General features: G+C 36.7%; 1 protein-coding gene across 2 annotated transcripts in view; it reads left to right on the top strand.

Annotated features, from left to right (window-relative positions):
• GXYLT1 (glucoside xylosyltransferase 1) overlaps nt 1-7,083 on the top strand; it is a 49,678-nt gene extending 42,595 nt beyond the window's left edge. For both annotated transcript variants that reach the window (XM_043446648.1, XM_043446649.1), the window contains one exon: nt 1,268-7,083. In XM_043446648.1, coding sequence (XP_043302583.1) covers nt 1,268-1,429 — 162 coding nt within the window. In that variant the 3' untranslated portion in view covers nt 1,430-7,083. The remainder of the gene's footprint in view (nt 1-1,267) is intronic.
• The last annotated feature ends 6,157 nt before the right edge of the window (nt 7,084-13,240 follow it).

The raw sequence follows: 13,240 nt of genomic DNA, 5'->3' as shown, positions 1-13,240 counted from the left end.
TTTTTTTTTTTTAATACTTTAAGATATTTATCTTCAGTGTATGGGATTAGGTTTGAAAAAATTACCCAAGAAGGAAGGTTTCATGCAGTTAATGCTTCTAGTTTCTTGCACTAGAGGCACCAGGGTTTAGGATCTCTGTGCAGCCCTACCACGGCAGTGTTCTGAATGAGCATTGAAGTTCGGCCTGTTCTCCATAAAGGGGCTGCAGCTTCCTACAGGCTCACTAATTGTGATTCTTTTTTTTTTCCTTTATTTATTTATTTATTTTTTCAGTGGGTTTTGTCATACATTGATATGAATCAGCCATAGATTTACACGTATTCCCCATCCCGATCCCCCCTCCCACCTCCCTCTCCACCCGATTTCTCTGGGTCTTCCCAGTGCACCAGGCACTAATTGTGATTCAAGTGGTGCTTCCATTTCCTCTCCCTCTGCGGCAGGGTAGTAAACCTCGGGTCATTTGCAGTCCTCCTAGATTTCTGGTTCTGAATTTCCTTTAGAGTCTTCCATTTTTTACTGACTTTAAACTTTCCTGTAAGATATTTTCAAGCCCCATCAGTCTTTCTAATTGTAGTTGCAAATAATAAAAAGGTACATGGCCGAAAATACTAAGAGCTCAGCTTTTTTTCCACTTATTACTACTACAGTGTTTTCCAAAATATATTTCTTGAGATATTAATACATTTTGTAGTGAAAAAGGATTCTGAAAGTACATTTTGGAATTAGTGGACCAAACAACGTCCAACAGGTGTATTTTCTGTTTTAATAGTTTCTCACGTGTCCCTGTGAATCTCACTCAAGAGTTCATGGTGTTTAGCAGTTCTCAAACATCTATCCTGGTGCAGCTGGGGTTCTTTGGGAAACCCTGAACTGTGCTGTCTCCATCTCAGTCCTTCCCAGTCCAGCTTCACCAGTGTTACCAGAGTGATTTTTGGCTTTTATTAGTCTCTCTCAGCCACCTTCAGACCTGTTGCTTGTCTTCTCACAGCTGTGAGAATCTCTGGGTCTTTTCTGCTCTTGACCATGTCCTTGCCTTGACTCAGGATTCTCTGCCTCCTCCTTCCTCCTGTGAGATGTCTTCTATTTAATTCATTGAAATTATTTGTTGGGCACATGCTTTCTATGAGACTTTTTATTTTTTTATTTATTTATTTTTTTCTATGAGACTTTTTAAAGTGGAGACTGTTGATACAAAGTTGATTGAAGAAGTTATTGGGAATAGTTAAATTTTTATATATATCTTTGTCTTTTTATCTTCTTTCTCTAGTGTTCTTTTGAAGATGACAACATCCATTCCTTATTAAAACCATTAGAACTGGAACTACAAAAGACAGTGCATACATACTGTGGAAAAATTTACAAAATATTTATCAAACAGCTGACAAAAAGCATACAAGACCGTTATGACAGACCGCCGAAAGAAAGGTGATTCTTGGTGACTGCTAAATCAAATGAATTAAAACAACAAAATATCAGAGACTATTGTGAAGGAATAGTCTTAGATGAAGTTTTCAGGAAGGAATTATTCATCTTCAGTAGAATTTTTTTCCTGAAGAAGTCAAATGAGCTGTATTTTCATGTAATGAAGAACAAGTTGAAGTCTTGGACCTCAACAAGAAGATATTTTTGATCTCTGATGTTTTATAATGTTATCTGGTATCATTCCAGTATTGACAAAAATGTTATTGAATGGTTATAGCCTACAGACTTGGGTTGACTCTTAACTCTTCAGTAGGTAAGGGCAGTAAGGATGTATGAATGGAGAAAATGTACCTCATACACAGTGGAAACACTCAAACTGTGAGTATAGCAATAATCTTACGTCAGCACTAACCTCACTTTAAATGTGTGAGAAAAAGAAGTTGTTTACAGAAACAGGAAAGGTTCTGTTTCTAAAGAAATGTGATGGAACTGATGTCACTATTGACAATCTGTGTGTGCCTTTATACATTTCATCTCTGTTTAAAATATTTTTGTGACAATCATGTTTAAAAGTGTTTTTAGTTTATACGTAAGCTGCACATTTAAGATTGAGCTCCATAAGAAAAACAGTGAAAGTTTGGATTTTAGTTTTTGTGTGTATTTGTGAAATGTAGTGTTTTCATTTGTATGTGCTTAACTGTCTTGCCAAAAGTCAGGTCTAAGATTATTAAGCAAGTATTTTAGGAAAATTTTTTATCACTTTAAATGAAAAATTTCAGCTTTACTGGGCATTCTGGAAGCAATAAATATGCAGATAATAAAGTGAGAACCTAAGAAGTATACTTCTGTCATGGTGGAAAATGTGATGGACCAAAATATGGAAGCTACGTCTTCTGTGAGCAGTGATTACAGTTAACAGTGGAGCAGGAAAAAGTGGTCCATTGAAACCTTTTCCCTTCTACCTCAAAATGGCTTTGCAAAATATCTTTGAAGAAGCAAATATACATATACAACCTTAATTTAAGTACATTAGAAAACTATCATGGATGATTTGGCTTAAGATTGTCACATCTGACTGTAGAAAACATAGTTTTGATTTGGTTAATGTGCATGTCCTCCTTTTTTGAATATCACTTAAGACAGCTATTTTTTTTTTTATCCTGACAGTAAGAAAAATATTACTTTTCTTAGTGTTTTTGACCTTTAACTGATATAACTATAGATTCTGAGTACTTAGCATGTGCTGTGCTGGGGCACATGTCTCTTTACCAAGTACTATGAGGTTAACTTCTTTTTCTCCTTTTGGTATTTTAATACTTAAATAGAGAAGAGAAAATCATGAAGGAAAACTGCCATGGTAGTTTATGAAGTACCTGAAATAGTGGTGACTGGCTTTATGAAGACCCAGAGCCCTCTGTGGGGGTTGGGAGAACAGCTGGCCTCTGCCTTGAGCAGTTGAGTCAAGGACAGGTTGAGAAAGGAAGGTGTGAGAAAGATGAATCAGAATTTGACAAGAGCCCGGCTCTCGTGGGGCAGAAGCATTTAGGGAATGCTACGGTGAACATGAGGACTCGTGAACGTGTTGAGATTGAATTGGCTAAATAAAAAATGGGATCCCTAGAATTTCAAAGTTTGGAGCAGATAGGATCATTTTTAATGGCCCCAGAGGAAGACCCTTGGCTGCCTGGCCACATTAGGCTTTTGTGGAGACCTTGATGAGAATGGCCTGGGCTTCACCTTAGATGACCCTGGTATGCCATATCCAGATGGGTCTGCACATTGCACAGAAGTGGAGAGAATAGTACAGTGGTACTCCTCGTCCAGATTGAACACGTCCGTGTTTTACCACTTCTGTGTTATCTGTCCCTTTTTCCTTTGCTGATGTATCTTAAAGAAAATGCCAGTCATCATGTTATTTCACCTGTATAAACACTTTGGTAGCTGCAATGACATTGCCCCCCCTTTGGCTTCAGTTAATATCGAAGGCACATTTCCCTTATGATAAGAGTGCAAAAATAAGTCACCTTATGATTCTATTTTTAATAAGCACCTCAGATGATTTTGGTGTCATTTAGTTTGGGAACCACTGGAAATCATTCTGCCAACTTGAAGGCTGAAGTTAGGACCACAATTCTCAGCACAGTTGGTGGATTATAAATGTGACTCTGGAATGTTAGTGGAAGTACTTGGGGTTATTTCCAAGATATGAATTTATATTATTAGGAAGCTCCTTAGGTTTAATTTTCTCAGTGAACAGACTCTTAGCCCCGTGGGCTCTAGTATGATTGAGACTGGGTAGAGTGTATCATAGTTTAACTGGACTGTGTGCTGTGGTCTCACACATGTTGTGCCTTATTTATACCATCACACACTCTTCGTTGTGGGGTCAGTTGGAAGGTTCTTCACTTGGTTTATTCAGACCTGACCTAATATTAGCATTTTACCATAAATTGGGTTATGGTGAAAACTCTCCACTGAGGGACTATTTTTACCTAAAATTTAGGATATCACAGGAAGTCCTTAACAATGTTAAAATGAATTTTCTGAGTTTATCTTTAGATAAACTTTTCCCTTGAGAAGTTTCAAGAAATACAGTTTCTCAGCATTAATGAGGTTAAATTCTAGAGCAGCTTACAGAATGTTTTATATTTCTTTCCTTAAGACAGTATATCTATGCAGTGTATTTGAATTATATTATATATTCTTCGAGTCTATGTCTTAGAAAAATTCTGACCTCAGAATTATCTCTGGGCTACAGTGTTACCAAAGTGGAATGACTTTATAATGTAGTCAACCTTCATTTATATGAAGTTGCCATCTTAGAGGAAAAAAACCTTGAGAAAATATATATTGTGATTTATATTTTAAGAAAATGCATACTTTGTTTTTCCCCCCTGTGAAGAGTAGTTCATAATGTATATACAGTAACCCGGTTATCTCTGGATACTTGCGAGCCTGAAACAGTATTACTGCTTCACTGCTCTCTCATTTTGCCTCAAGTCGAATGTTATTGGTATAAAGGAAAGAAAACCAAACTGAACTGGATCTGCATTCTCTTCTTGATCAGGGGGCCAGGGCATGTCAGTCACCTTCTCAGTCCCGTAAGCTTGCGAACAATCATTGTGCCTTGCCCACCTCATGAGACTCAGCAGTCTTGGAGCCGTGAGCCCCGGGAGAGAACGGGTTAGCTGCCTGGCTTGTCTCACGCCACTCCGGCCTTGCTGTTGAAGTTCTGTGCCCCGCTGTTGTCTCCTGCACAGATCATTCTGTTTTAGACCGAATGTTTGCTGACGTCCATTATATCTCCAGTGTGAATTTGCTTAGCTTGTGTAAGGAAGAATTTTTAAGGAAGAGAAAGTGAAGAAAAGAATGATGTAAATGAATGATGAGAGGAAGAAGGAAGAGAGAGGAAGTGAGAAAAGTGAGGAAAGAGAAGGGAATAAGAGAATGGCCAAAGGCAGAGGAAGAGAAGAGTGGCTCAGAGCGGGGAATGGAGAAGGCGAGAGCGAGGGAAGTGGTGTGGGGACAGTCACTTTTGAAGCTGCAACCCCCTAGCCTGTCCTGCGGTCAGCTTGCCTTCCTCTGTTCATGGCCCTGCGGGGTCAGGCTTTCATGGAAGGGGCAGCCAGGCTACCTCTGTTGAATTTGTTTGTTTGATTTGTTGATAGTAAAGTCTTTCCCCAGTTACTCTGCTCACTGATCATTTAGTGCTATGATTCTACATTGTAGTTTTTTTTTCTTTCTATATATTGGATCCCAGTTTGTGACCCAAGACCTGTGGAAACACGATGACAAATATCTTCCTTTTTAACATCCTTTTAGTCCTCCCAGATACTGGATTATGCAGGACTGACCACATAGATCATATGGGAGGTTAGGGTGGAAGGGGATAACCTTATTAGATCTGAAGGGGGCCCAGGAATCTTATCTGGTTTTCCCAGATGATATTGATAGGAGGCCAGGTTTGGGAACCACTGCCCTACCTTGAGTGGCAGTTTAAACCACACATCACATCCATTGATTCCTCAGTAGGCATACTTCCAGGTGGAGTGTTAGGAAGGGATTCAAGATACCAGGAGACAACAGGAGTACATTAAATGGAAAAACCTTGAAAGAGGGTAGTCAGAGTCTTCTTTTTCAGAAGTTTATATTGTAAGGAATAAACATCTTAGTGTTAATCAGTAGTGATTTAGTAAGCCCGCTAATTTTTTATTTTTAACTTTTTGATTTCTTAGAGTAAACAGAGAAGAGAAGTAGGGGCACAGTGTATCAGGAAAGGTAGGTGCACAATGTGTCCGTGTAGGACCAGTTATCAGTTTATTAAATGTAACTTCAAGTGTCTTAAAACAATTGCCTTATTGTGTTCTAATATTTAATAAAAGTAGATTAAATAATGATTAGTACTGTAACAGTTATCCTTTTATACTTTGCCAAAGCAACCCTTTTTTGCCTATTAAAGCCTGGCTTAACTGTCCTAATGTTTGTTGTTTCTTGATTCATTGAACATGAAACTAGATTTTAAAAGCTAAGTTATATGAACTTAAGGCAGGGGTAAATTGTGGTGCAAGAATTTTTGTTAACTAAAAATGAATATGATGTTAATTTAGATATCTAGCAATTATAGAATTATGAGAAGAGCATGGAATAGGATATTGGACTAAGCAATTTAGAAATGATTACAAATAAATGTCAAACTTACTTCTAAATGAAAAATACCTATTGTCACCTCATTTCTACCAATAATTCAAAATGTCTAATGGGATTATTTTTTAAGAATTTTCTGTAACTCCAGTTTTCAAACAAAAGAGAGCCTTTGAAAAGATGTGGAGAGAAAAAGGAAAATCTCTCTCACTTCTAATGCTGTGAATGCTATTTGGAAGGTCTGGTCAGACTTTTTAATACAAACTTAACTGATGTGAAGCCTCTGATTATGTGTAGTTTACATATACTGTCTGAATTCGTAAGCATATTCAAATATACAACATCATAGTTAGTCCTTGTAAAAACTAAAGAGAAGCAACAGTGTACCTTCCATTTAAAATATAAGTTGACTTAAACTATGATGGACAATAGCTGTTTTCAACCTGTGTGTAAAATTTCTTCAGGGAGTATTGGGGTGTTATGCAAAAATAATTCAGGTCTTGTAGCTTTGCTGTAGACTGTGTCATCCATTCCAAACTCAACACACATGCATCATAGTCATTGTCAGTATTTGAGAGCTGGGCCAGTGGCTTTTGATGGATGTTGTAACAGAAGATCTGTGAAGGAGATGGTGGTTTGCACCTGTTCCTGAAATCAGAAACTGGAAGGTGGTTCCATTTTTCACAAGTATTTGCATAAATGTGTTAATATTTCGAGTAGTAATGATTCTAAAGCTGCAAGAAGGCATTTTGCTATACTGTGATACATAGCGATTACTACTCTTAAACTGCTTTTTACCTTAAAATATTACGATTTTAGGATAAATTGGATATCCTCCTCCAAGTAGTTTGTGTGTCTTGACATTTATTAAAGAGAAGGTGAGTGCAAGATTATAGATTCAGATATAACAGGAGAATAATGGCAAGTTGCTTTGTTCTGTTTTGGGGGGAGTTCATATCTTTTTCACTTTGTGGTGGTATTAAATGAACATATACTCAATAAATGTCTGATTTCTTCAAATGGTGTGTCTGAATTACTCTAGAAGGCCAATACATGTTGATGTATGGCAAAAAACCATCACAGTATTGTAAAGTAATTATCTTCCAATTAAGTAATTTTTTAAAAAAGTAGTTTTGAAATCATTAGCCTTGGGAAAGTTGATAACTAGAAGTCCAGGCAGGCGGCAGTTCTTGGATTGACTGATTCACCAACTGGACAATGTCATTGGAAACATAGGTACCTTCTGTCTTTACATTACAGTTCTCACCATGTGAGCTAGTTTTCCCCCCATAGCCCCCAAGTGACAGCCAGCATTCTGGGTCCCAAATGGCAACCAGAGGCAAAAATACATCTTTTTATAAGAGGAAGGTGCCACCTGTCCCCATTCACTTGCCCTCATAGCCATAGCAGTGGCTGTCTGTGTCCAAAACCATTACTTTTCAAAGAGAATAAAACTTGAATGGTTCGCTCAGATCTTAATTTGCCCCACACTTAACCGTAGCCTCCCCTTGAAAAATGGCTACTCACAGGAAAGGAAAAGGAAGTAACATCAGGGTTCTGTTAGAAGTCTGTGGGGTAGAAGGGTAGATAACAGACCTACATGATTTTACTGGCCCAAGTATTTCTTAAAACTTCCCAGAGGATCAAATTTCAGATCTAGAGAAGAGCACTTTTTCTGTGCCAGAGTGTGTGTAATTGTACTTTAATGGGTCTCCGTAATGTTATGATCCAATAGTTCTCAGGTTTACATATTTTGTTATTTATACTATGATTTTCCGGTCACAATTGATAGCAAGCATAAGGGTTTTAAAAGCTACTGAGGTGATGAGTACTTACAAGACAGTTAAAATCAACAGTCTTTTGTTTTATATCATTTATAAGTTACACAATGTCCTTATTAAAAAAGGTTCAAACAATACAGAAGAATTAAAAGTATATGAAGTAAAAAAAGACTCCTAACAAGCCACCCCTGAGAACATTTGGCATGTATCCTCCCTGTCTTGCTCTGCACATTTACACGTGATGCACCCACACTGGGCTGGCTTCTACAACGTCTGACAGCTTGCCTCATTTCAGATTATACATTATAATATCTTGCCTTGTTGATACATTAGATCCACCTCATTCTTTAGCTACATATTATGTCATAATAATGTACTTAAGTAGAGATTAGCCTATGGACTTCTGAAGTATGAAACCAAAAATAATGAGTTTTAACTTGTTAGGGGAAGTAGTCATTAACTACTTTTACCATTTTTCTAGTTGTGATTTAATTTAAGTACCTTAAGTGGAAAGTTTTTGTAAAATAATTTGTAATAAGTATACAATAAAATAATAAAAGTAAATAATAGTTATATCTTTGTGAGACTGACATGTCTAAGTACTGTTACTTCGGGGTTATTCTTTTACCTTTCCATTCTTAAAAAGACATTTTTGAATAGTAAAGTTTTAAAAAATTTATTTGTGAAAATTAACAGAATTGGACCATCAGTTTTACTTATACTTTATCTACTGTTCTTTAGCATTTAAAATATTTTAATATTTTAATAAACTTAACAGGTTAAAAGAGGTTTTTAATCTGTTAGAACAGTGCTGTCTGACAAATATAATACAAGCACATATATAATTAAGTTTTCTAGTAGCCACATTAAAAGCAGTGAAAGGTACTTGCTACTAATTTTAGTAATATATTTTGCTTAAGTATATCCAAAATTTTATCATCTGGTCATGTAGTCAGTATAAAAATATTTAGTGAGATCATATTTTTTTCATATTGTACTAATAAGCATGTGTTTATCACATACAGCATTTGTCACATTTTTGTCATCTCATTTCAGCTTTGTCACATTTCAAGTGGCCACTTGCGGCTCGTGGTTAACAATTTGGACAGCACAGCTCCACTAGAGTGCAAACTCGAGGCAAAAGTCATTTCTTTTTTCAAGTAGTGTCTGTCACCATGACTATACATGACTATACACAGATTTGCTCAATACATTTTAATTGAGGGATGTTTTATAAAACTGTGGAGGTGTTTTGTAAATTGGGACGAGTTTGAACTCTGGCCATTTTATTTTTAAAAACAAGAAATAAAATTCTATTTCCCCAAAATGTATACCCTCATGGATAGTGAAAGAAGTTAAACCAGAAGAGGTGAAAAATTCTAGTCTAATTAAAGTGTGTATGTCTGAGATAATGAGAGGAAGCTCAGTGCTAGCAATGTGGTGAGTCTACTGCACAGAACTTCAGGTGACAGTGTGAGGTCATGTGATTCACATACCCTCCTGGTCCACTTTTTGGGTCATTGATTATTCATGCACACACATTAATCTCAAATCTATAATAAATCTGAATCTGCTCTGGTAGAATCTTCTGGCTTCCCTGTGTTACTAAACCTCCCGTCTAAAGCCAGTTCTTTGACCTTGAGCTGGATTTGTCATGGGGCTGCCGTAGGCATGTGCGGTGGTGAGAGGTACCCACTCTGCCAACAGTCGCCCTTGGGGTGGTGCTCATGGCGGAGAGTGTGGGGAGAGGTGGATCGCTGCCTTCTCCCTGGGGCCCCTCTGGCGGCCTATAGTTCACAGGGTTGCAGTCAGACACGACTGAAGTGACTTAGCACGCGTGCCCACCTCTCTCCTACTCATCTATGAATTTGTTTTTGTATTTAAAATTTCCAATGTTTTCTTTTATACCATCTTGTACTCATTTCAGAAATGTACTCTTTTCTCCCCAAGGATGTTAAGGATTTTGCATAATCCCAATCACAAAGTTTCTTTTTATTCCTTGTTTTGGTCGGCCTCTAATGTTGGATGTCTGATGATTATAGTTAATATTGAGGTGCCTAAGAGCTGAGTAGAAGCTCTGCATGGGTGCGATTTATTATCTGATGGGCTTTACTACAGGATAATCTGTGCTGTTTTATTGGGAATTCTTGGTTCTCTCAGTATCTATAGGTCTTTTTCTTGGTCTGGTCAGATGCCTCAGAAAGGAGAACATGTTTATGTGGTTTGAGCCTGCATTCAATTGTGAGAACTAAGGAGGGGAAGGGGGCTGTTAGCTATCATTTAATTTACCTCCCCCTCTTTTTTTTTTTTGGAAAGTGAGTTGAGGCAAATATATCCAAAGTCACTATTTTTCTTTTTTTTTTTTAAATTCAAACTCTTTAGCCAGTTAAACTCCAGACTCTGTCGTCGTGGAGGAATGTACTCACTGTACGGAGGTGCAGTGTTGGGGTGAGGTTGGGCGGGCTGTCTAGCAGCTCATCTGCTGAGGCCACCAGTGCCCCTACCTTCAGCAGAACCTTGTACTACAGTTCCTGATATTCCTCCAGGACTCTGACTCAAGCGGCTTGTCCCCGTGCTTTCCCCGTTTCCTGCTTGTGCTGTGGGCTAAGTTGCTTCAGTGGTGTCTGACTCTCTGTGTCCCGCCAGGCTCATCTTTCCATCGGATTCTCCAGGCAAGAATACTGGAGCGGGTTGCCATGCCCTTCTCTAGGGAATCTTCCCAAGCCAAGGATCAAACCCATGTCTCCTGTGTCTCCTGCATTGCTGGCGGATTCTTTGCTGCTGAAGCCATGAGGGAAGCCCATTTCCTGCTTACATTTCAACAAAGAAAATGGTCAGCAACTCCTTGTTCCTTTACTTTTCAGCTTTCAATTTTTTGTTGCTGCTTTCATCTTTCTTGTTTTCTTTGCCCATGTGGATGTATGCTTCTGTTTTGCTATCACTTTGGTGGAATTTAGTGAAGACACAAAGGTAATATGTGAGTTCAATTCACTATGTTTAATTAGGCAATTTGTTGTATTTTAGCCATGAGCCGTTGCAGGATCTTAGTTCCTCAACCAGGGATTGAACCTGTGTCCCATGCTGCAGTGGAAGCATGGAGTCCTAAACATTGGATCACTAGGGATGGCCCAACATGAAGAGCTTTTTAAAAAAATTGTTTATTTTTGTCTGTGCTGGATCTTTGTTGCCACCAGGAAACCCTGAAGAGTTTTGCTCTTAAAACTTCAACATGAAGAGTTTTGATTTTCTTTTCTATCTATTCTTCTAACTTTATACTTTTCTAGTGGCCCTCATTACATGTGAAAGACTCATTTAGCTAAACTCTGGGTGTTTTAAGCTCCATCTTCTTTCAGAAAGCTCCTTATTCCACCCACACAAGACTTTATTTAAAGGAGCTAAGCTTTTTCTGAGATAGAGCACTAAGTATGATGCTCTTTGCTTTATATTTATTATCTCATGAAATCTTTATGACAGTTCTAGGAGCGAGATAGTACTATCTGCACTTTTTAAGTGGAGCAAATGAGAGGCATGGTATATTACTGGCCTAAGGCAAAGCAACTTTTAAGTGGCAAAAGCAGACTTCAATGCTCGAATTCTTTTTTTTTTTTAGCATTGTTTTTATTTTATTTATTATAAATGAAACAGATGAGTTTTTTAATGATAAAAGGTACAATTCACAAAGAAAATAGAAATCATAAACCATTAGACACCTAGCAACAAAGAAGGAAAACATAAAGCAAAAAGCAGAAGAAATATAAGGAAAAAGAAAAAATATGTAATCATAGTGAGACATATTAACATTTCTCTGAGAATATTTTACCAAGTGGAGAAAAAATAAGAACAGGAGCATCTTGAATGATATCATTAGTAATTTAAATAAAATAGATTTATATTTAATTCATTTATATTAATCTTATGTCCTACACAAATATATTTAAAACTTTGTATCACGTGATTAGACATTTAGAAAAACTGGCAAAAAGATAAACATTACTAAATTTCAAAAAGAATTATTTTTTTGTGTGTGATTCAGTTACACATATAAACATACTATTTTTGAAATTATTTTTCAGATAGGTTATTACAAGATATTGAGTATAATTCCTTATGCTGTACAGTAAACCTTTGTTGCTTCTTGCATGTCTATTTTTTTGAATTAGAAATCTAATATTCTATTCATACTAAGTCAAACAAGTGAAACCAAAATGTCATAAGTTTTTTAGGCAAAAATTCAGAAGTTTTCTAAGATATATATATTATACATATTTATATATACATATACAAAAGCTTTTCTACTATGTTTGATAAAGGCTTGAGAAAGAACATCAGAAAAAAAGGAGATGAGGAAATTGGAAAACATAAAGTAAACAAAATGGGAGCACAGAATATGAAATAGAAAAAGTAAATCAAACTAGACAAAAGTAAAAGATCCTCATATACTCCAGGTGTTTTTAAACATGGCTGCTCATTAGAAACATATTTGGCTCTCTGGTGAATAAAAGCAATACCTGGACATTTGTATTTTTCAAAAAATTCCAAGATAACTCTGATATACACCTGGATTTTAAAAAGTGATTACAGGATTTTCTGTTAAATGGTTATTTTGGTGATATAGAATTCTTTTATTTTTCTGTTGACCAGTCATGATGCAATGGTGTTAAGTGAGTAATAGTTAAATAATCACAATAGTAAAAGATGTTTATCACTTTTTACAATCAATAGCCAGACCAAAATAAAAGATAATTACAATTGTAAACCATCATGGAAACATTATTAACCTAATAATATAAAATAATTACATACAATTTGGATCAAGCAGAGTGATGTGGTAAATGGAAGTGCATACATGCACATTTTCACCCACCCAGCCAGTCTATGTCTTTTGGTTAATGCGTTTAATCCATTTACATTTAAGGTAATTATCAATGTGTATAATCCTATTACTGTATTCTTAATTGTTTTGGTTTATTGTTTTCTGTAGTAGGTCTTTTTCTTCTCTACTTTCCTGCCTAGAGGAGTTCCTATAGCATTTGTTGTAAAGCTGGTTTGGTGGTGCTGAATCCTCTTCAACTTTTGCTTGTCTGGAAAGCTTTTGATTTCTCCATTACCTCTGAAGAGGAGTCTTGCTTGGTAGAATGTTCTTGGTTGTAGTTTCTTCCCTTTCATCACTTTAAGTATATCATGCCATTACCTTCTGGCTTGTAGAGTTTCTGTTGAGAAATTAGTTGATAGCCTGATGGGAGTTCCCTTGTATGTTATCTGTCTTTTTTCCCTGTTTTTTTAATATTTTATCTGTCTTTAATTATTTTCATCAGTTTTGTTATTGTGTGTCTTGGTGTGTTCCTCCTTGGGTTTTTCCTGCCTGGGACTCTCTGTGCTTCCTGGAATTGGTTGAC

Source organism: Cervus canadensis, chromosome 25 (assembly GCF_019320065.1).
Source record: "Cervus canadensis isolate Bull #8, Minnesota chromosome 25, ASM1932006v1, whole genome shotgun sequence".
In the NCBI taxonomy this organism is placed as follows: domain Eukaryota; kingdom Metazoa; phylum Chordata; class Mammalia; order Artiodactyla; family Cervidae; genus Cervus; species Cervus canadensis.
This window is presented reverse-complemented; position numbering and strand designations above follow the sequence as displayed.